The sequence below is a fragment of the Pelmatolapia mariae genome, linkage group LG5 (genome assembly GCF_036321145.2).
Source record: "Pelmatolapia mariae isolate MD_Pm_ZW linkage group LG5, Pm_UMD_F_2, whole genome shotgun sequence".
NCBI classification, from domain to species: domain Eukaryota; kingdom Metazoa; phylum Chordata; class Actinopteri; order Cichliformes; family Cichlidae; genus Pelmatolapia; species Pelmatolapia mariae.
In genome coordinates, this window is record NC_086231.1 from 15,273,864 (window position 1) to 15,297,947 (window position 24,084).

The window sequence follows — 24,084 nt, forward strand, 5'->3', positions numbered from 1 at the left end:
ACAGGTGATCCAGGAGATTTTTTTTTCTCTTTGTCTTTGTAAGTGCCCTTTCTCACTGTCCCTCTTCCCTTCTGTTTTTCTTTTCCTTCCTCTCTTTCTTTCTCCCTTTCCTATCCCCCAATCATGTCTGTCTCATCTGTAACTACTGAAAATAAAATAAATAATAACAACAAAAGTTGATCAAATGGACCAATACGGCAATGCCATGATGATCCATTTGGCAAAATAAATCCATTTGGTATCCTTGTTGGTCTTCAGACAACAATTCTGACAGCTAAAGAACCAAATGGGACAGACCAAAAATAAATAAATAAATAAATAAATAAATAAATTTAATTTGATTAAAAAAAACTATCATTGTTAATATCAAAATCCAGGAAAAACAGCACTTGTTATTTTAAGTACAGTTTTGCATAGTTTTCTTTGGCATTAAGCAGGATATGTTGATCCAGCCTGAAGAACTTGCCACAGCTCTTTTGTGGATTTAGGCCGTCTCAGTGTCTTCGGTCTCTTTACATAATCCCATACTGAATCCATGATGTTTACCACAAAGCTCTGTAAGTGAGGGCCAGACCATCTGTTACAGGACTCCTTGTTCTTCTTATGGCTTTTTTTTAGTCCCCATTGCTGCATGTTTGGAGATAGATTTGTCATCCTGCTGAAGAATGAATTGCAGGAACTGGAAACCAGTCGGAAGATGTCTCCCTGTTCTTAACGTGTGAAAGAAAGGAACCCAAACATCAACATCTAAAGTAAAATCACACTGCAGAGCCAGATGAAGCATGAATGCAGGTCCCTGAATAGACTATTAAAGATGTTGCAGTTCATGAGCTGTGCCTTAACAAAGTGTGCTTTGTTAAGGCACAGGAAAAAGAGAAATGGTCTTTCCAAATTATGGGAAAATCTTATCTTAATTGTCTTGCTATATGCACAATAGAGCAAATTCAACCTTACCCTCAGCTTGAGGGTAAGGTTATGGAAACACTGTGGATGACTTTAATGAAAAAAATGACTACACATTTTTTAACCCACAATAAAGTGCAATAAGAAGAATGGGTAGTCTAGCAATTAAGCAGATCTGTTAAAAACACATGCTTGTAAGCATATATTCCCCATTGATTTCAATCCCCCATTGAGTTTTTTGTTTAGTTTTTTTTTGAGTAGGTGTCAGCATAGATTTAGTTTCTGATTACATCACACAGTACACACAACATGTGACTCACAATCAGAGGTTTACCAGACTTATCATACCCCAAACTACATAATTACACATATTAAAATCACTTGTTTTTTCACTAACTCTTTATAATATGGCCCATGACTAAGCACAGTATTCCTCTTAATTAAATGGAATTTAATAATGCATTTAATTTGAAATTATAATGTAAAAAAATAAACCTTTATTTTTTTACATTATAACAACTCATTTTTTTTACAGGAAACAAGGAAATAATTATATTACACTATAAATTTAAGTAGTCTGTAAGTAATTTTAAGTAATGCATAAGTCATATTAGATAGTAAATGAGTCATTTTAAGTATTGTATAACTATAATTTCTCATTTTGGTGAACTGATCATATTATGAAGTTCTAACTGGCTCCATTATTATAAGGTCACATAGAACTGCAAAATTTGATGGTATACATTTTTGGTTGTAAGTTGGTTAAGGGAGAACAGTGATCGCTTTTATATTGCTGAAATAAAAAGCAAACAAACTGAATAATAGAACATGAACCTTGTACGTGAACATGATGAATATTAAATAAAGACCCAAAAAGTGCACTGTGTGGAGGATGGGAAAAATAATGTTTTTCTTTAAATTTACCATGAAATTGCACACTACTTAAATTACTTATGCAGTACTTTGCTTACAGAATAATTATTTATTTGTTTCCTGTGAAAATCCAACTTTTTACTCCCTTAGTCTAATGTGCCCACATTTGTAGCTAACTATATTACATTGTAATTTCAAATAAAATACAATGAATTACATTTTATTACAAATGAATGACACCCAAAATAACTTTAATTGGTTTTCATGTTTGTAAATTATTATTATTATTATTATTATTATTGTTTTTCTGGTCAGTGTACTACGTTTTTCAGATCGAGGAAAAAACCTCACATAATAAACCTGCTTTTGTGGTGCATCCATTAATCCAGGCTTATTGTAGAGTGCAGTAAAAGTGGAATAAAATGCATGTGGCTTGAGCTGTGACACATTCCCCCTTCCAAATCACTGAACCTTCAGCATTATTATTTTGAATTATATACATATATTATATACATTTTCAACAATGTATATAATATATGTTTAATGTCTAATGTTTTTGTTTTTGTTTTTTTTGCTTTTGTTAACTCTTTCAAATATCAGAGATTTTGTAGGGTTTCCTTCTGTGTTCTGAGTCATACCATGTGCGTTTGGATGGATGGATGGATATGAATCCGTGTATGCTGAATGCACACTTCAAAATTCAATAGCATCAGCTGTTTGTTTTGTCCACTGCTATATTCAGAGAGAGGACTGTCTGTGCAGATCCGGCTTTTTTTTATTAATAATTTTATTAGTTTAAAAAAAAAAATAATTACATTTGGTCCACTGTTGCCTGCCACTGTTGCTCACACTCATGACAACCGTGAAGCCACAGAACCTCCCCACGTTACAAATCTCGATTTGCCATCACATCAGGCTTAAGCTACATGTTGTTATAGCACTGCTGGAAAACATGAGGTAGGAATAGACAGTGTTAGGGAAACAACAATGCCAACATACTGTAAATGTTTTAGATATAATGCACAAAGCATCTATTTAAAACATTAACAGTGTATTGGCATTGTTGGCCTTTTACAGCATGTACTTTTTTTCTTCTTCTGGTCTTTTTGTATTTTCTTTTTTGTACAATTACTTTGTATTTGCTTTCTGATGACCAGTGAGTGCGTTATGAAAGAAGGTGAAAAAGGAAGTGACTAGACTAGGGCAGACTAATGGGACTAATCAACACGGCGCTGCGACATGTGGGCGTACCCATTCTATTTCCAATTTCAGGACACAGGCACAAGTTCAGCATTGGTAAATCACAGAGGTTTGTGGGTCACTGTATCAAAACACCACCTGATATAGCGTTTCAAAAAGTGCTGATGGCTTGAAAAACAGTTGTGAAGAACATATTTTATAAATAAACTGCAAATATCACCTGCCAAGGTTTGCAACACTCTTGCATGTGGACATGAGTTGAGTCTGCCCACTAAGAAATTGTGTGGATAGATTGAGGAAAAACCTTATGGACATGAACTTGGAAATTTTATATAAATGTCACTTACTGTTCAACTCCCACATTAGAGTTGCACTCTTTCCTTCTTTCTTTCTTTACATCACTTAGTTAAAGTATTTAAACTCCTGAAGTCTGAAGCTCGGCCTATGCTAAAGTTGTGACAGAAATTTGAGATCGCCAAGAATTTCTGTCTTGTTTATGAAAAGCAATGGTCTACAAGTAAAATGCTCCTAGTTTAAATGGAAGAATAACAGGTAAAAGCCTACTCTCAATGACCTAGTGACCATCATTTGGTAACAGTCATGGTTTTAATTACTAAATGCTTCCTAAGAAAATGTGGAGAAAAAAAAAGGATCACCAAGTAACAAGTGATTATACTCAGAGATTATGGGCTGAATTCTCAGATCCTCTTAGCTCATCTTCATCATCCCCTGGGGGCTATATAACTGTGGCTGCTCAGTGGTGTTTAAGAAGTTAGAAAGCAGACTCTACTGCATTAACAGTGATCCAAGAAGCTTAGCAGAGATGGCTTGGGATGGAGGACTTGAGCCTAATGGCACAGAGGGCAAAAACTTCTACATCCCCTTGAACAACAAGACAGGACTCGTGAGGAGTCCTTTTGAATATCCGCAGTATTATTTGGCAGATCCATGGTTCTTCAAATTGCTTGCTTTCTATATGTTTTTCCTCGTCATTACTGGATTCCCCATCAACTTTCTGACACTGCTGGTCACCGCTCAAAACAAGAAGCTCCGACAACCTCTCAACTTTATCCTGGTTAATTTGGCAGTGGCTGGACTGATCATGGTCATGTTTGGATTCACAGTCACCATTTATTCTTCTCTCTATGGCTATTTCGCCTTGGGTCCTTTGAGCTGTGCTATTGAAGGATTCATGGCTACAGTTGGAGGTAAAGTTTTGGAAATTCATGCAGATTTCAGAAACTGTAAAAGGTGGCATGATTTAAAAGTTCTCATCATACATCCCGCTCTCTTTCCTCTCAACAGGTCAGGTATCTCTGTGGTCTCTTGTGGTTCTTGCTGTTGAGAGATACATTGTGGTCTGTAAACCCATGGGAAGTTTCAAGTTTACAGCTACCCATGCAGGAGTGGGTTGTGCTTTTACCTGGATCATGGCTATGGCCTGTGCTGCCCCCCCATTGTTTGGCTGGTCAAGGTACTGAGATATTTACTCAAAATTCTGTATCTTATCCATGTTTGGAATGGCAGTCAAGGAGAAAGGAAGTGTCTTTTATTTTAGTCGTTTCAGTCTAATTCTGAGAAATTTAGTTGTTCCAGATAAGATGATAATATTAAATGCCCAAAGCTTGAATTATAAAAAGCTGAAAAACATAATTCATCATTCATTCATAAGACATCAGCTTACACTTACCCAAACTTTTGTTAATTACTTATAAATCCTCTGTTTGTGCAAAGGAAGGGCTGCAAAATAGAACAGAATAGAACAGAAGAGCCCTTTATTGTCATTGTACACGTACAACAAAATTGTGGGTGCTCCACACAAACTGTGCTAGAATAAAATATAATAGTAGACAGCAGGAATACATAGGATAAATATGTACAATCAAGAGGAACATGTACAAAAATAAGAGGACAACTAGCATAAATGGTAATATGCTAACAAAACAAACACACAAACAAACAACAATAATGATAAAATAAGAAGAAACAAAGGAGCAAAGGAAATAACAAAGGGAAGTAATAAAGGAAAACAAACTTAAAGCAGCACAATGAACTCAAAAATTTAAAGACAAGAACTAGACACTTCATTAATCCAGTCTCCTGACTTAAACCTCATGGATTGGATGAGTGAAAGCATAGCAACCAGCAAGTGCAGCACATCTGTGGGAACATCTGCAGTGTTTGAATGAACTTTCCAAACTAGTCAAAAAGTCAAAAGAAATTACATAAAAAATACAGTTACTCTCTGCTTTAGTTTGAGGATAGACTAAATTTCAGTAACAGCTGGAAGAGCTAAGGTTATCTAAAGCATTTGACTGATAGTCAATCCTCCACAGGCGGTTCCCATTTTAGCTGTTATTTAAAACACTTGAGGTACATCCTGTCTCAGCTTTGATCTAATACTAACAAAATTATATTAAGACACTGTTTCAAACCATAATGATTACAATGTTCCGGCTTGTTCAGCTTTTTTTGCCCCCAATAAATAGTTTTGTTTAAATCAGTTGATTACTTGCTATTTTCTCTAAATGTACCTGAAAAACATGTACTGTGCACATATAATGTGTACCTCTGACTGAAGTATCACTGTAACATTTCCAGAGAATATGCATCTTTGGGATTTAAATTGCTTCTGTTGATGAAGATTTGCTGAGTGAAACATTTCTTCCTCCTGTTCTACTTTTTGAGAAGTTCTGTGGATGACACAGAGGATTTACAAGCTGTCTTGGCTCCGGTTTAATAAACGTTTAGTCTTTGCAAATCTCATGGAGGCTGGCATCTCTCCCTTTGAGGTGATATCATTCACTTCAACGGTGGATGCTACAAACCTTTTTTTTTTTACCAGATGCTTCATATTCAGCTAACATTTTATGTATTCCCAGGTACATTCCTGAGGGAATTCAGGTTTCCTGTGGACCTGACTACTACACTCTGGCCCCAGGATACAACAACGAATCTTATGTCATGTACATGTTCACCTGCCACTTCTGTGTCCCTGTCTTCACCATCTTCTTTACCTATGGAAATTTAGTCTTTACAGTGAAGGCCGTAAGTGATGTTTATTTCAATTAAATGTTGTGCCTCTATATCCAGATGTTTTTTGTTGTTGTTGTTGTTGTTCAGAATATTAAGGCAATGTTAGAGATTATCTCCAACAAAACAAACATCCTTACCTGCTGACATTTTGGTCACATATTTGAACTGATGAAAATACTGATCAGCCTTCATGACCTAAGCCATGTCATCGAATAGTTTTAGCATCAACACTGAAATCAGCACAGACATTATCTAATGATTTCTTCATCTACAGGCTGCATCCCAACAGCAGGACTCAGCTTCTACCCAAAAAGCTGAAAAGGAAGTAACACGCATGTGCATCCTGATGGTTTTGGGCTTCCTCTTGGCCTGGACCCCATATGCTTCCTTTGCTGCATGGATCTTCTTCAACAAGGGAGCTGCATTCACAGCCACAGCCATGGCTATCCCTGCTTTCTTCTCAAAGAGCTCAGCATTGTTCAACCCCATCATCTACATCCTGATGAACAAACAGGTCAGTTTATTATTATGATCCTGCAAATCAGCAGTTATGGGGACAAGTAAGCAGCTACGATCTGTCCTCATAGCTGCATGCAATTATCGTGTAATGTCTTATAAACCCTGTTTTAATAGTTTTCATGGCAAATATTTATTAGATTCTGGCTCATTTACTGGATTCTTTGCTTTGGGATGATCACAAAGATCACAATGAAGTTTCCTTCATTCTTTTCTTTTTCTTCATTTTATCCCCGTTGTAGTTTCGTAACTGCATGCTTTCAACAGTTGGAATGGGTGGTATGGTTGAAGATGAGACCTCAGTATCAACCAGCAAGACAGAAGTCTCCTCCGTTTCTTAAAAATAATACCTACATATCTCCAGCCATACTCCTTCCTGATTTTTCCCTCATTCCAAATGACTGTCTTGACATGGACATGAGAAAATGGATACAAGTTAATTTTCATCTGCAGGATTTTACTGTAATCGTTCCTTATTATTGTATGTGAAAACTTGACTCTAAATTTATTTTTGAAATGTTTGGATGGTGATGGGATAAGAATCCCCTTTGTATATTTGTGACATAAAGAGGTTTTCGTAGCCTCTGTCATGATATTCTGTAAATATTTTATAAACAAAAAGCCTAGGAATAATATATTAAATGCATGCATGAAAAGATTTATTACGTGGTTGTTGCCTTCATTTGAACAGTTCCACAATTCATCCTTAGATTTTATTTGAAACCACTGAGAGGTTTGAGAGATGCAAAAGTAGAGTAGATGTTGTTTATATCTTGTAAAATGTTCATAAAAAGTACAGGAACAATATGTTTCTATAGGTTCTCAAGGTCATGACAGTCACTATACAAGTTCCTAAAATGAAGGTAGCTGGATTTCTTTTTGGTTCCTGTTGACAGTTCAATTGTCATCCAAGAGCCTTCTTAAGTGTAAAAAAAACCAAAAACAAAACTAAACTAAAAAACAGATAAAGAGTCACAGCTATTTAGCCCCTGCTGGGGTTGTCCACTTGGAGATGGTCCTCACACTTGCTTACCCACCCTATAATCATGTAAGTGATTAGTATTAGTATTCTGAGATTTGAGAGAGTAAAGGAGACCATCTACGTCCAGCCATTATTGAACAGAGGTGTTAGCCTGTAACAGCTATCAGTCATTCAGTCTTGAGAACCCTTCCCAGTTCACAATGCCCATTCACACCATTTCCCATCTATATCCTCCTCTTCTGTCTTCTGCCAACAGCAGAGGGGCAGTCATTCTTAACCTGGGCTTCGACCTGCCCTTTATGATGCAACCCTCCTTATTTAGCTAGGCTTGGGAATGACACTAGGAATAAACTAATTAATGGCCCTGATGGCAGGGTCAGAAAGAATCACTTAAACCAATGCTAAATAAACAATAACATTGTAGGAAAATAGGCATTGTTTGTTTCCATATTTGTATGAATACATTTTTTTATGAAAGCCACTAGGAGCCATTGAAGAAGTGCGTGCAACATCAGAGCTGAAGGTTTCTGGTAGTGAAGTAAATGACAGCTGTCCTTTAGGTAATGATCAATATGAAAAAAGATCCATCCATTCGCTTCTGGTTGTCCTTTTCAGGGTCGCTGCCATGAAAAAAGATGAATTTATTAATTAAAATGTTTGAGCCTGGTTTGTGAAGAAAATTAAAGGGCCATAGATTCAAATATGATACATACCTCAGATTGTTAAGTTGCAGGATGTGGCAGTTTGAAGAAATATCTGCAGCAGAATGATTACAGGAACCAGTCATGGAGGAATTGATAGCTGATGCATCATTCATAAGAACTCCTGTATGAGATATATGATGGATAATGAATAATTGCTGGAACTTACTGGAAAATAATGCATCACTAAATCATTTAGTGCCAATTTGCTGAGAATTACCCCCCAAATAAATCATTGATCAAGTTTCTGTGTATCTCTGATCCCACATCAATTTGTCACTTGTTGCGGTTTATTCCACATTAGTTATGCTGTTTGTGCACTTTAGTGTACTGAGTAACATTCCTCACCATCAACCCCTTAACACCTAGTGTATCCTATTTGATACATAGAGGTTTTTGTGAATATTTCAGAATTCTACATCATCAGTGTAAATTTCCCCCGTTGAAAAATCGAAATATCTAAATGTTGGTGTTTGAGCAGATCTGAGCATAATCTGTCTTATAAATTAATCTACGAGGCTGATACTTTTATTGTTGCTACCACACTACATAATTTAAATAACCTGATCCTGCAATGGTTTAAAGCATTTTCCCCTGAATGTAAAAAGGGATAAACAATGTTATTAAACGTAAGAGAATTTTGACCTGGTTTAAGAAGGAGAAAACTAACAAGAAACTCACCTTTCGGATTTGGAACACCTAAAACTAAAGAGAGAATGGGTGGGGCAGGTATGCTATTCTTCCTTTTCATCAACTAAGAGAGGGGTTGCAATTTTAATACATAAAAATACCCCATTTGTTCTCACAAAGTGTATTAAAAATGATCAGGGTAGATTTGTTATTATAATAGGACGTTTATATGGGGAATCTGTTTTGATTGGCTGTATCTATGCTCCAAATGTATATCAGGGAAACTCAAAACGTATAAAAGAAATATCTGCTAATTTGACCACATTTAGTGTTCTTGCAGGAGATTTCAATTGCACCGTAGACCCATAAATGGATTAAAATCCACCACCCACAAATTCAGTATCTAGAATGCGGGAAGCTATCAAGGGGTTGTGTTCTGACTTGCAGCTTGTAGACGTATGGAGAACTGTTCATCCAGGTGAAAAAGATTATACATTTTATTCAAATCCACATAAGAGTCTCTCCCGTACTGATTATTTCCTTGTCTCGAGGGAGACAAGGAAATAGGTCCCTAATAGAGTTTGTCTTTTTGTTGTTTTTGTTTTTGTTGTTTTTTGTTTGTTTGTTTGTATCAAAAAATCTAAATAAATTGCACAAACATTTAAAAGCGATTAAAAAAAATGCCTGATATAGCAAATATGATATAAATTAAAAGTCATATAAAGACATTAAAATTTCATTATTTTTTAAACAAATTTGTCAAATGGTTCAATAAACACTGCATTTTCAAAAAATGTGAATTTTCTGGTAATTTTTTCATGCTTCAGGTTTTAAAGGGTGAGCTAATTAATGTGTCACATTAAGTAAAGTGAGGCCCTTGGCTTCCTCATTACCCTCACAGTTTTTTAATAAAATATAAATAAAACATAAATATTTAATAAACTAAAATGACCACAGGATTCTCAACAAGCATTTTAATCACTGTATTCAAGTTACAGACAGATTAATATTCTCATTTATGTACTTCACTGAAACCAACACACCTAATAAACAGATTTTGCAACTGTTTCATTCAGCTGAAAGATTTAATCCTTGAACTTTGTGGAAACACAAATGTAGTAACATAGTTACTGATGTTTGTCACAGTAGTGCATACATGCAAACCAATCACAGACTTCTTTTTATGAATGTAATATACAGGAAAAGTAACCACCCAAGTTAACCATGAGGAGACTCGTGCGAATAGGAATACGAGAATGAGAATGATGTATTGCTATTCAGTGCATACGAATAGGAACTAACACTAAAGCAAATGGTTATGGTGAAAATGTAATTTGTAAAAATAACCTGTGAGCCACAAGGGTGACATGTTTTGGGCAGATATCACTGTTAGGAGGCTCTGGGGTGGATGCAGAATGTGATGTCGTGATTGCATCTACTGGCTGTCTTCATCCCGGTGTCTCCCTGGAAGAGCTGCAGGAAGCAGCAAGAGGGAGATCTGGGCTTCTCTGCTTAGATGACTGATTCTGCAATAAACAGGAATAATGATTGCTCTTTACTGTTGGAGTTAGGAAATCCCTGATTTACTTATTTTATTATTTTTCATAGATTTTTTCATTTTATCGTATTCTGTAATTAAAATGATAAAGAAATGAAATGATAATAAAATAAATAATAATTGCTGAGACACACTACAGTATATGTTGATATATAGGCGTAGGAGAATGGCCAAACTGTTTGTGTGAGACTTGTTTTCACTTTATAGAAAAAAGATAAAATCACATCACCCTTATCCTGGCTTCTTTTACATCTTAGAATTAGATTATAGACTTTACTGATCACTAAAATGTCATCTGCATCTAGTTACATAGTAGACCCCATATATGCCTGCTTGGGGGCCCTTCTGGCTGTTTTAATGCTGATGATCACTGTTGGCTTGCCTTTAGTGTCATCAGCTTTGGAGTGGGTTGGCTGAGGAGATAAGGCAAGCAGAATAAGTGATTTCCCTTTATGAGTGATTCTGTTACATGTGATTTATTTTTTGGTTATCTTTCTTTATTTGTTTTCCTAATTGCAGCCTTTTGCTCTTTAATTAATTTGCTTTATTTTTTGTAATATTTAACCTTTTTAATCCTTTATTATATCCCTTAAGTGTTCTGTCAAAACACTTTGAAAGTTGTTTCTCTGTTTTTAAAGGGATATATCACTTAAATCAGTTTTGTTATTTGTTACAGTTTTTATATTTTATACTTTTCATATGTGTAGATGTCTGCTTCATATTTAATGCTATGCACCGTGTGAGGCTAGGATACTGGTATTTGTTTTATGCTTGCACAACAACATTAAAGGTCTTGAATCTCTTTATTGTACTGTTATAAGTCTGTTTATTGTTTATTCTGTCAGTTAACATTTTACTGTATTTTTTGTTTTTCTTTTAACTACCTTTGGTGAGTCTTTTTAAATCTGTTATTTTTCATTGTATCTCCTGTATTTTTTCATACAATTAATAATAATAATAATAATAATAATAATAATAATAATTATTATTATTATTATTATTATTATTATTATTTCATATAATTCATATAACATAACATTTAAATTTAGGTTAATTGAGGTTAGCATGACCAACATGAACTTTATTCCAATATTGATTTATTAACTCAGAGCTTTAACAGTTGCTAGTGTTCTCAGAGTAATAAATTTACCTCTTTTACTAACAGGACTGCCCCTCAAAATTTATAATACTACTAATAAAAGCACCTATTTACAAGTGGTCACCGCAGTGGGTGGATGTTTGATTTGGCAGCTTTACCCTTCTTGATGCAACCCATTAAGAGAGAACATTTGAAAGAACTAAACATCATTTAATGTAGAACAGAGTTTTAATAAATGCATTATTTTGTGATTAGACAACAATGTAGCTACATAGCAGAGCGAGTACAACACTGACAGGAAGTAGGGCAGGACTCCCAAAGCCTTGAAACATGCTGGCAGAAATGTAGCAGGTGGAGACTTGGATGACTGATAAGGATGAGGTTGATGTTGGGAGGAGCCTTACTGCACGAATGGGAATCCTGCAGGCAGAATGACAGAAGAGCAGTGAGATTTATAGCACATGGGACAAAAACTGATTGGTTCGCAGGAGCAGGGCAACAAAATGATTGGGCCAGAGTGATGACGACAGCCTTGAGTTTGACAGCGTGGGAAAATGGAAGTGATGTAAAGAATAGACCAGCAGCCACCCAGAAAATCAGACAGATAAATGAATAGAGATCTTCTTTAATGAACTCACTCATGGGTTTCATTTCATTAGCTGGCCACTAATTAGTATACACATCAGTGTTATCACATCAAATTATCAGTCAAAGTTGCAATGGTTTGTTAATCTATTTTGTTCAGTAATCTTTGAAAATAACCTTAATTTGTAAGTACAGGGTATTATATAATACCTTATTATATTGTGTGCAGGGCATTAAGTAGCCTCTTTATGACCACATAAAGGGGCTACTGTTACAGGGTTGTAGTAAGTCGATGATGTCGCCAGATACAAAAGAACATTCCTAAAAAGCTTTTAAGCTAAAACTTGCGTCAGCACCTCTATACACAGGCTTATAACCACAACGTTTGACATAGTTCATGCGGTCAGTGGGATAAGAATTTTTACCTCCAAGTCCGAGTCCATAGCTCTCAGCCATGAGTTGCTGCCCAATGTGGAGGACTTAAAATATCTCAGGTTCTTGTTCACATGTGAGTGAACTTGGGTATTTTATTGTATCGTTTACTCCTACCCTTATGCTGTCACATTATGCTTATATTTCAGATAGATCTTACCACCTTACACATTCCTATGGCGTTTAATCTATTTTAAAACAACCAGTATAGTTCATTCAACATACAGTGTTGGGAAGGTTACTTTTAAAATGCATTCCACTACAGATTACAGAATACATGCCCCAAAATGTATTTTGTAACGTATTCCGTTAGGTTACTCAATGAGAGTAACGTATTCTGAATACTTTGGATTACTTAATATATTATCATGCTTTTTACAACTACATGAATGTACTATTGCTGTGTGATTTATTACTATTACTGAAGGTCCGCGGCTCCGAACCATAGTAAAGGGACCTCTGGCTAATACCTCGGGTTCCGTGTTGGGCTCGTAGCTGAAAAATAGCTTTACTTTGTTGTCTGGGTCAAGTTTGAGACAGAGAGAGGCGTTGAAAGGCTGCTCCAACGGAACTTTTTGTTTTGGAGGAAAACACGAACACGGTGTACAGTCGAGTCATAATAGCTTACTTACAACTGGGCTCGTCAGGCACTCTTCTTGGCTGCAGTGGTTATTATTATATTTACATGCTTCCAGCTCCCGTTTCTGTTCGATGACAGCTCCGACTTTTCCACTCTCCTTTTTCTCCCTCCTCGCGCTCACAGACACATAAGGGGTATGGCAGGCCATTCTCGCTGCAGCACGGACTACACTGCCCATGATGCTACATTCTTTAGGGCTATGCCTGTAGCATTCTGCCTATTAGCTTAGCACAACAACAACAACAACAAAAAGGCGCTCTCTCACCCAGGAAACACACAGCCGCAGAGAGAGAGCGTCACCCTGTAACCATGGCAACCGTAACGCTGCCGCCGGGAACAACAGAACATAGCTGTCAAACAAACCCAAACAGTCGACAGACTCGACAATATGAAACAGGAAAATACCGCCGTGTAATCCATTTATTTCAACAAAGTAACTGTATTCTAAATACCACCTTTTTAAACGGTAACTGTAACGGAATACAGTTACTCATTTTTTGTATTTTAAATACGTAACGGCGGTACATGTATTCCGTTACTCCCCAACACTGTCAACATATAGCACTTGGTGTTCTACCAAAAAGCTAATTAGGTGTGCAGCCCTGGTGTGCTTAACCCGCTTCTTTTCTTTATTAAGTGGATTAACCTGATCTAGCTTTACCACACCCTTTTGTGTCAGCACCATCTTGACCAGGTAACTGTAATTACATGATCTAAAGATGCTTCTTGTGGGAGATGTTGCCCTCTACTGTCAGTAAGGAGAGATATGTGCTTGGCCAGGTTAAATCTTTAGTAGGAACACTAAAATAATTGTAAGCTCTGAACAGCATGGCAGGAATTCTTCATGGGAAAAAAAGCAAGCTTTTCTGTCAGCTGCTATTAGCCAGTTTAAAGCCTGATGAATGCAACATTTAAATTATATGCCATTTGCTTAATTAAAAAAAAATGCAGAATTTAAAAAAGATGAAGATAAAAGATGAAAATGAAAAGATGAAATGTAGATTTAATGGTGCTACATCAAGCGTATATCACTACCTTAAATAGCAGGGGGAGTTAAAGTGAGCACACATACACTGATACGCAATTTTAAATTCACAAACACTCATGTTTGTGAATCAAGTTGTCCAAATCAAGTGGTTCGGACTCAGCATGTTGACCAGTGCACATCAAAATATATTCTACATCAAACAGACAATTAAAAGAAAAATGTCCCGATATAGAAAAACATGTTTTAAAAGACAGAGGAGTTTCTGTTTTGTGGGCAGAAAGTGAAGTCTTACCCATCACCTTGTCGACCACCAGCATGCACTTACTCGAATAAAAAACAATCGGCTCAGAAAGAAAAAGAAAGACAAATAATACATAAACCAACCTGCTTGTTCATCAGCACACAGATAACAGGACTGTGCACTGTTAACCTCTAAAGGTGATGATGGCACCGAAGGGAGATTCAATGCAGTGAAAGTGGCATATGGTATCCAAAGTACTAGACGCACATCATGACGCACACACATCTCACTTCCCTAACAGTCTTCTGGCTGTAATCCTGTTACTGGGCTGCAAAGTAAAGTGTCTGAGATCAGATCCTATGATCAACATTTGCAACAGTTTATCAAAGATTTAATTAAAAAGCAACTATAATGTAAATCTTTTTGTTTGAGGATTAGTTAGAACTCAAAGTGAATTTAAGTTTCACTTATAACTGTTAATGTGATAAGGAAGACAACAGAAATGCAAGAAATAGATGGGTGATGATAATAGATCATCAACTTCTAGTTGTCGCAGTGCTGCATTCCCTCAGCAATGTTCCCTCTAATTTTTCATGTGTCTGAGCGAACACACAAACTCCCTGAGCGGTCCCTTTGACCACTGTGAGCAACAGCAGACGTGTGCACCGTGGTCACACCAGCATCGAATCCATCCAAGTTACATGGTTTATTAAAATAATCAAATTACAGCATTTACATTTATGTTAGACTACATATTAACTGCTTTAGCCCACTTAGAATGAAAATTTTTAAAAAATCTTGTTCATGACCTGTATAGTATGTTAACACTATTGGAAGTAAAAATATATATTTTATTTATTTATTTTTATAAAGCTCTGACTTGTATTATGAGTATGAGTCTGTGGTCTGGGAGAGAGTCCTGTAACTCTCTGTCTGCAAAATACAGTATATAATGACCAATGTTGGGCAATTAATTATATAGTTACTTCTTCAAAAAAGTAACTGAGTTATGCAAACAAACCTTTTTGCAGCTGTTTACCTAAAAATGCAGCCAAGGCGTTTTTTAAAATAAACATTTCAAACTATTTACAGAACAATCAGGTGTTCTGCATCAAATTTGATGCCACACAAATTATTTGTGCCACCCCAAAAAATAATTTCTGTCCACTATGAGATAAAGGAGAACAACAGCCTGATACCTGCAGGCCTGACAACAGGAGATGTATCACTCCTGTAACAGCTGTAACATTCAGTAGTCGCCTCATTGTTCTGACCATACAACAAAACTATTGACTACACTACACACTAACTACACAAGATTTGCGCTAAACGTTGCAAATCTCTCACATCTCAAACCACCGCCGTCACTCCTAAAACGTCCCTCATCCTAAACAACTAAATGCCATGTTGCTATATCATTTTTTGATTGGTCGACATAGTACATTTTTCGACCAATAGGAAAAGGTGGGGTTTTTTTTGCTCACAGATGGAGAGTGCTTTGCTTTCGAGCATTTTCCTTATAAAACGCCGTTTTTACTGTTTCTTCCCGCAGTAAATATAAACAACGATAGTATTCAGGAAGAAAACCAAACATTGCATATATTTTTTATCTGGCCTATCAACACAATGAAAAAACAATTTAAAAACTGGTATAAAGTCCACACTTTTTCCGTCAATTGTTCCGTCTGTGCTGTTCACATCTCCAATGGTTGTGCACGTTGTCATTAACGTGGCTTCACTCCACATCAGCCATGTCGCTTTGCTAGCTAAAACACCCTATGGCGTTATTTTTGTGCCACTATTCTGAGCTCACGTAAAAAAAATTTGAGCACACGTAAAAATATTTTTGCAGGTGCAAGTGTTGCATTTTGAGGAGAAATTTATTTTGAGCGAAGAAAAGCTAAATTTGAGTGAATAAAATTCATTGCTGCGTGCCAAAAATGTATTTCAGTGTTTGCTGTTATCCACACACACACACAAACAATAGCAGCCCCTCTCGCTCAGTTTTTGCATTTGCGCTTGCTCGCAACGTGTTGCTTGCGCTCTCAACATTTCTACCCGTGCCTTCAACTCTTTCTGTACACCGTTATATTTGTGCCACAAAACCAGCCAATCACAGACTTGGATGCAAAAAAATCTGATTGGCTGTTTCGGTCTCCAATCTACGGTGGCTGGGAAGTGCAAAGCGCAACAAATTAAAAAATCACAACAAATTAAAAAACCGCAACAAATAAAAAACCGCAACAAATTAAAAATCCACAACAAATTAAAAAACCGCAACAAATTAAAAAACCGCAACAAATTAAAAATCCGCAACAAATTAAAAAGCCGCAACAAATTAAAAAACCGCAACAAATTAAAAAAACACAACAAATTAAAAATCCACAACAAATTAAAAATCCGCAACAAATTAAAAAAACACAACAAATTAAAAAAACACAACAAATTAAAAAAACACAACAAATTAAAAATCCGCAACAAATTAAAAAACCGCAAGAAATTAAAAAACCGCAACAAATTAAAAATCCACAACAAATTAAAAAACCACAACAAATTAAAAAACCACAACAAATTAAAAAACCGCAACAAATTAAAAAACCACAACAAATTAAAAATCCACAACAAATTAAAAAACCACAACAAATTAAAAATCCACAACAAATTAAAAAAACACAACAAATTAAAAATCCGCAACAAATTAAAAAACCGCAACAAATTAAAAAACCACAACAAATTAAAAATCCACAACAAATTAAAAATCCACAACAAATTAAAAAACCGCAACAAATTAAAAATCCGCAACAAATTAAAAAACCACAACAAATTAAAAATCCTTGACGGAAAGGGATTGTCTGAAATACTGGAAGTGACACAGGGGGCGTGGCCAGGATTTTTGGTTGAGGCGCCATGTTTCTGGGCCGAACAAAGCGCTAGCGAAAGAGGAGCGAAAGTACACGGATAACACCAGCTATGGTTCGTACTTGCTGTGCGGTCGGTTGTAAAGTTAGATCGCACGACCGGCAGGGGAATAAGGTTGAAAATGGTTTATCTTTTCATTCTTTTCCCACCTGGAAGCAACACGAGGCAGCTCATGTATCGGATGTTACCAAAAGAAGGCGTCTAGTCTGGATAGCAGCTGTGAGACGAGCTGATATCCAGTTCTCTTCCATCTCCAAATATCTGTTGGTGTGCTCCAGACATTTTCATTCCGGTAAGTTATAGATATGTTCATATCACTCTTTATCCGGTCTTTAAGTCTGACATCACTAGCCGTGTCTGGGCTCAAACTCCGCTGCAGGTCCATAAATCACACGATCACTGTGGCATCACTGAGAGTTGAAAACTATCTAAAGTCTTTCATCTGTAATAAAATGATCAGCTTTCTGCTCTACCATGTGTAACAATTGAGTTTATCATCCAGGCATCCATGAAAACGAAATTAGCAGGAAGTTAGCTTGCTAGCTTCCATCTAAATACAATATAGCATGTCCTGACTGAGGGATTTTGGAAACAAATTCAAACGTACAGCTCTGCTATCACTTCCAACATAAATGAAGACAGAAAACTAAACAGCAGTGACGTTTGTAGGCTACTGAAGTTTGCCTAGCTGGTGTATAACGATGTGCTACGTGACCGCTAGCGACACAGCTATGTGAGCATAATATAAACACTCTAACTTTTTCCACTTGATAAAAGTTATCGTGAGGATTCTCGGTGGTCAGGAACAAATGTAATCTCATGGCAGGATGCTGTAAATGGACCAAACTTCAGCCAGGAGAACAACTGAGATAATCCATCCACAAGGATGAATAGGATTAGTCATTCATATACTGCTGCATGGGCTGGGCTGTAGCTACATCGTAAGGTTTTAAAAACTGAGCTTTCCAATGATTAGTGGTGATAAAAGCCGAGGGAGGCCAACAGTGATCACTGACTGTTTTTAGGAGCTTTTTGAGATTAAATAGAAGACAATACAAAACATTAAACATGTTAACAACATAAAACCCATATTAAATGCAGACTACTTTAGGCCCGGAAGCAGGATTTGTCACGCCATCACTTAAAGACCAGATAGCCTATTAGTTTTCTTTTCGATGCACTCTAAGGTCATAGCAAATTAGAAAAAAAACATCCTAATGAGTGATTTTGCAGAACTACGTTCTATTTATAGACTTGCTTATTATTTGGCATTATTGCAGGCAAACCAGCCAATGAAATGGATGAAACATCGTGACTGGGTTCCAACGCTACACAAGGGACCTGCTTCAAACATACCACCATGCCAATCAGATTACTTCTTCCATGTGAGGGTGAAGAGGTGACCCTTCTGGATAAGACGGTGAAGGTTTGCTGCCGTTTTGGTGAACAGTGTGGTAGTAAAACCAGGGAAAAATGAAACTTGCTCCTGTTAAATATTCTTAAGTCTTGCGCTGTATAGATAGCGGTAATTTTTCAGAAGATAATTTACTATCAATTATTTCAATTTAAGTAGTGTTAGTAGTGGGTGATATCGTGTAAATGCTGTCATGATTTTGTGTAAACATTTTGTCATTTGTAAACTATAAATGACATGGATTCTACATTGTAACTGATGTGATGTTCTATAAAGTGATTTCAATAAAAAAGAGGCAAAAATTAGTTTGTTTCTTTATTGAACTTTTGAACAGTGGTACTCAGTCAGTACATATTCAGTAAATGCAAATTATTTACATGGCAGTGGACTTCAGGCATAAATCTAGATCCCTATATAAAACATTATGGGTCATTCCCACAACCCACAGCTTTACTGTGTTCCAGCAAAGTATCCAATAGCAGTGACAACTCCTCCTCAGTAGCAGGTGGGATTTTTCTTTTTTGAGGACGGCTCCTTTTACCTTTCAATACGGATGGTCTGTTTATGTTTTGATCCAGAGCCGTTTTTGGGCAGCTGAAGAGGAGAAGTCTATCTTATGGCCAACCTCTGGCTGTATCTTGGTCATATTACCCAACAAAACCCAGTATGCAGGTTCATCTGTAACAGCCCTTGTGCCACAGATCCGCACTGTTGCTTCTACTTTAAAAAGAAGAGCAGCGACATGGCTGCAGGTCTCCACGACAGGTGGGCCATACAGGTGCAGTGGGCGGCTTCAACCTTCCCTGTGATGCTCACAATGACCCATGGCTGCAATGCTGGTTCATTCAGTCTTTGAGAGTGCAGTACCTGAAACATACAAAGTTAATTTAAAGACAAAGACTCTAATGAGCCAAGGCCGACATAAATGTGTTTTATCTACTTTCAAATCCATTTATCATAAATGTAACAAAGTGTTTAGAAAGTTAGCACATACATGTAATTTTCCATTTTTTTATGTATCCATCTATAGAACGCTGCATGTTATATTCCAAATCAGCCTGTTTTCTTTCAGAAACCTGCCTTCAGAAAATGAAACTAAAGTATGTAATGCAAGGATGTAATCACTTTCAAGATGGAGAAAGCATAAAGTTTGACTTTAGGTGACAATTATGGATACGTAATATGATAAGGAGATTCTGCAGGTCATTAATCAATGTATTATAGTAAAAAATTTATTTTTTGTGATACAGGACAAACATGGAAGCAAGATATGTAATTAGGATTATTTCTAATAAATATGAATAAATAATTGCAATTTTTTTAACCACTGAGAATAACTAAATCCTTCAGGACAATGTCACATCAATGCACTGAACTCACTATGGCTACGTTCACACTGCAGCTCTTAATGCTCAATTCCGATTCTTTTATTTAAATCTGATTTTTTGTCTGCTTGTTCACACTACAAATAAAATGTGACAGCAAACGCGCTCCTTTGTGAACCTTCAAAGTGGCCCGTATATGCAAAAGCAGATGTCACACACAACACGCTCTGTTTAGACCCAGACCAAACAGTATTGTTTGACTGATGGCCCTTAATATAAAGACTTGTTTCAGACTTTGCTTTAACTTATTTTGTCATTTACATATGGCCTAATAATGATCCTTATTGCCGTTTTAGAGAGGAGTGGTGCTTCAAAGGATAGTTGCAGATTTCTGTCAGAATCTGCAGATTATACAGTATAAATAAAATGTTCACGTTGTCTTCCCAACAGTTTCACTAACATCTACACGGGATGGACACGAAGCGCTCATGTGTTCTCAATGTCTTCTCGGATGCTTCTCCAGCGCTGATAATTGGCATATGTTTTGTGTCAGTGACATAAAAGACGGATTTAATGCGACATGACCATTCAAACAGTAGTTGCTTTCTAAAACATGTGTTATATGTATCGGATTCAGTACCACATACGAAAGTGACCCAGATCGGATTTGAAAATATCGGATTTGTGCTGTTTTTACACTGTCATACCATGATTGGATATGGGTCGCATACGGTCAAAAAAGTCCGATTTGATGCGCTTTCGTGTGCAGTGTGAACGTAGCCAGAGCCTCCACATGCTCTCACTGTAATTTGTCCCTCATGAATGAATTTATGATTGCACTAATTTTTAATGTTCGGGGGAAAATCAAACGCATTTTACTCACAGTACCCTACAAACGTCACTGCTGTTTAGTTTTCTGTCTTCATTTATGTTGGAAGTGATAGCAGAGCTGTACGTTTGAATTTGTTTCCAAAATCCCTCAGTCAGGACATGCTATATTGTATTTAGATGGAAGCTAGCGAGCTAACTTCCTGCTAATTTCGTTTTCATGGATGCCTGGATGATAAACTCAATTGTTACACATGGTAGAGCAGAAAGCTGATCATTTTATTACAGATGAAAGACTTTAGATAGTTTTCAACTCTCAGTGATGCCACAGTGATCGTGTGATTTATGGACCTGCAGCGGAGTTTGAGCCCAGACACGGCTAGTGATGTCAGACTTAAAGACCGGATAAAGAGTGATATGAACATATCTATAACTTACCGGAATGAAAATGTCTGGAGCACACCAACAGATATTTGGAGATGGAAGAGAACTGGATATCAGCTCGTCTCACAGCTGCTATCCAGACTAGACGCCTTCTTTTGGTAACATCCGATACATGAGCTGCCTCATGTTGCTTCCAGGTGGGAAAAGAATGAAAAGATAAACCATTTTCAACCTTATTCCCCTGCCGGTCGTGCGATCTAACTTTACAACCGACCGCACAGCAAGTACGAACCATAGCTGGTGTTATCCGTGTACTTTCGCTCCTCTTTCGCTAGCGCTTTGTTCGGCCCAGAAACATGGCGCCTCAACCAAAAATCCTGGCCACGCCCCCTGTGTCACTTCCAGTATTTCAGACAATCCCTTTCCGTCAAGGATTTTTAATTTGTTGTGGTTTTTTAATTTGTTGCGGTTTTTTAATTTGTTGCGGATTTTTAATTTGTTGTGGTTTTTTAATTTGTTGCGGTTTTTTAATTTGTTGCGGTTTTTTAATTTGTTGTGGATTTTTAATTTGTTGCGGTTTTTTAATTTGTTGTGGATTTTTAATTTGTTGTGGATTTTTAATTTGTTGTGGATTTTTAATTTGTTGCGGTTTTTTAATTTGTTGCGGTTTTTTAATTTGTTGTGGATTTTTAATTTGTTGTGGATTTTTAATTTGTTGCGGTTTTTTAATTTGTTGTGGATTTTTAATTTGTTGTGGATTTTTAATTTGTTGCGGTTTTTTAATTTGTTGTGGATTTTTAATTTGTTGCGGATTTTTAATTTGTTGTGGATTTTAAATTTGTTGCGGTTTTTTAATTTGTTGTGGATTTTTAATTTGTTGCGGTTTTTTAATTTGTTGTGATTTTTTAATTTGTTGCGCTTTGCACTTCCCAGCCACCGTACCAATCAGCTCGAAATGACGAAATACAATATCCCAGAATCCATTTCATCCAAAACTCAAACGAGGAAGTAGCGGAGGAACACAGAGTGGCGGAGTTTGAAATATTACTCTTTCTGGGTCACAAAATAAACTTTTAATATATTTTCATACGAGAATGGTGCTGTGTAAACTTCGAATATCTGCTCGATTGAACAAGACATCACATATTTGCAAAAGTGCTCTAACGTTTTCGGAGATGCCTGTTACCCACCAGTGTCGGCATCGTTCTAATCCCTTACGGGAGCAGCCAGTCACTTACTGACTAACACTGCAAAACAGAATTGTTAAAGTATTAATTTTAATTTCAATTCAGGTTAGATTTTTTTTTTGTGCGCAACGCAGATTTTCTGTGCGCAGAGACCGTGCCAGCAGTGCGCAATTGCGCACGCGCGCAGCTTAGAGGGAAGTGCTCCTATATAATATTGTGAAAAAGTAAGACTTACAACAAGCACTGCATCTCCAGTATACCATAATTTACACTCCTGGCTTCATAATTTGTTTGATGGATTTCAAGCTTTTCCGAATCTTAGCTGTCAGGTTTTATACATGTGCTATAGTATTGTTTGGACTGTTCATACTGTTTAATACTTTTTTCATACTTTTTAATTGCTCAATGAAATAATGCTTTCATCATGTGTTTTAGGTTCATAAAGGTTAGAAAGTGATGGTATCAGAAACACAAATATTCAGGGGCCTGAATACACCTGTGTGCTAAGTTTGGTAGGGTGCAGATAAAGAAAGAAACAACCAAACAGAAAGAAATGTCTTCATATTTTGTGTCCAACAAACACAACTTTCTGTTCATCTTTTTAAAAAAAAATTGGTTTTGAGCGTAAGTTTTCCAGGCTTTATGGCTGTTTTCTGAGTTATTCTTTGGATATTGGCGGATTTTCCACAAATTTTTGTACCTGTCCATTCTCAAAGGAATTTTTTGTTTGTTAATCCACTTAAAACAATGTAGTTTGTTGTTGATTTTTTGTTGTTGTTTTGGTTTATGAACTTAAATTGTTTTATGCATGTATTGTATATGAGTGTAGACTTGTATTTAGTTAAACATGTATGGATTAAAAAATGTTGAATTCTGAATATTGATTTGTAAATAATGGAATTTGAAATAAGCGGTTAGGAACAGAAAAAGAAAAAAATTGTCTATCTAAAAAAGAGCTCCTAACTCAAGGGACGAATCAGTTGTATGTCTACACTAAAAAGCAATTCAGCAAAGAACTAATTTTAAACTGTATCTTTAGTCATTTTTTTAACTTACAGCCTTTTCCAGAAAAGCCATCATTTGCTACAATTCAAAGTCGTGTCTATAAGATCCCTGACATCAGTGGTGATCTTACCAGACTGATGGAATTATAAATACAGATAATCACATTTTGATTCACCATGCAATAACAGGTAGTAAGCACCTGTGAACAGCTTCATTTTAGCATGGGAATGATCCCAAGTACACTGCCAGTGCAGTAAAAGCATACCTGAATAAAAAATGAAAAACAGTGTGGGATCATCCTGACAGAGAACAGAACAAAAGGCAGCCAACATCTAAAGAAGAGCTTTGAATGCCCTTCAAGAAGACTGCAGAATTATTCCTGAAGACTTCTTAAAGAAAAAAGAAGGTTTGCCTATGAGAGTTCAGACTGTGCTGAAGAATAAATGTGGTCAAAACAAATACTGACCTTCAATCTTGTTACAATTGTACATTACCTAAGCTGCAACATGACTTCTACTGAACCTAAAGCTTTTCATGTGTTTCAAATGTGCATTGGCAAAGATTTCAAGAACTAAACACTGAGTATAAAGCAGTTGCTGTAATCTTACATGACTAAGTGTTTCTGCAGCAGTTCCAAA

At 36.4% G+C, this 24,084-nt stretch overlaps 1 protein-coding gene and 1 long non-coding RNA gene across 2 annotated transcripts; one reads left to right on the plus strand and one right to left on the minus strand.

Moving 5' to 3' along the window:
• The first annotated feature begins 3,761 nt into the window (after positions 1-3,761).
• LOC134627590 (green-sensitive opsin) lies at positions 3,762-7,170 on the plus strand. The gene is made up of 5 exons (XM_063473822.1): positions 3,762-4,184; positions 4,282-4,450; positions 5,859-6,024; positions 6,287-6,526; positions 6,771-7,170. The coding sequence occupies exons 1-5, from the start codon at positions 3,800-3,802 to the stop codon at positions 6,867-6,869; spliced, it is 1,059 nt and encodes a 352-aa protein (XP_063329892.1). The 5' UTR covers positions 3,762-3,799; the 3' UTR covers positions 6,870-7,170.
• A 2,685-nt stretch (positions 7,171-9,855) lies between these two features.
• Positions 9,856-14,661, minus strand: LOC134627592 (uncharacterized). Its single transcript, XR_010093922.1, has 3 exons — positions 14,528-14,661; positions 11,795-11,918; positions 9,856-10,367 (listed from the first exon to the last, which is right to left on the minus strand). It is a non-coding gene; the product is annotated as an uncharacterized LOC134627592 (long non-coding RNA).
• Between the last annotated feature and the right edge of the window lie 9,423 nt (positions 14,662-24,084).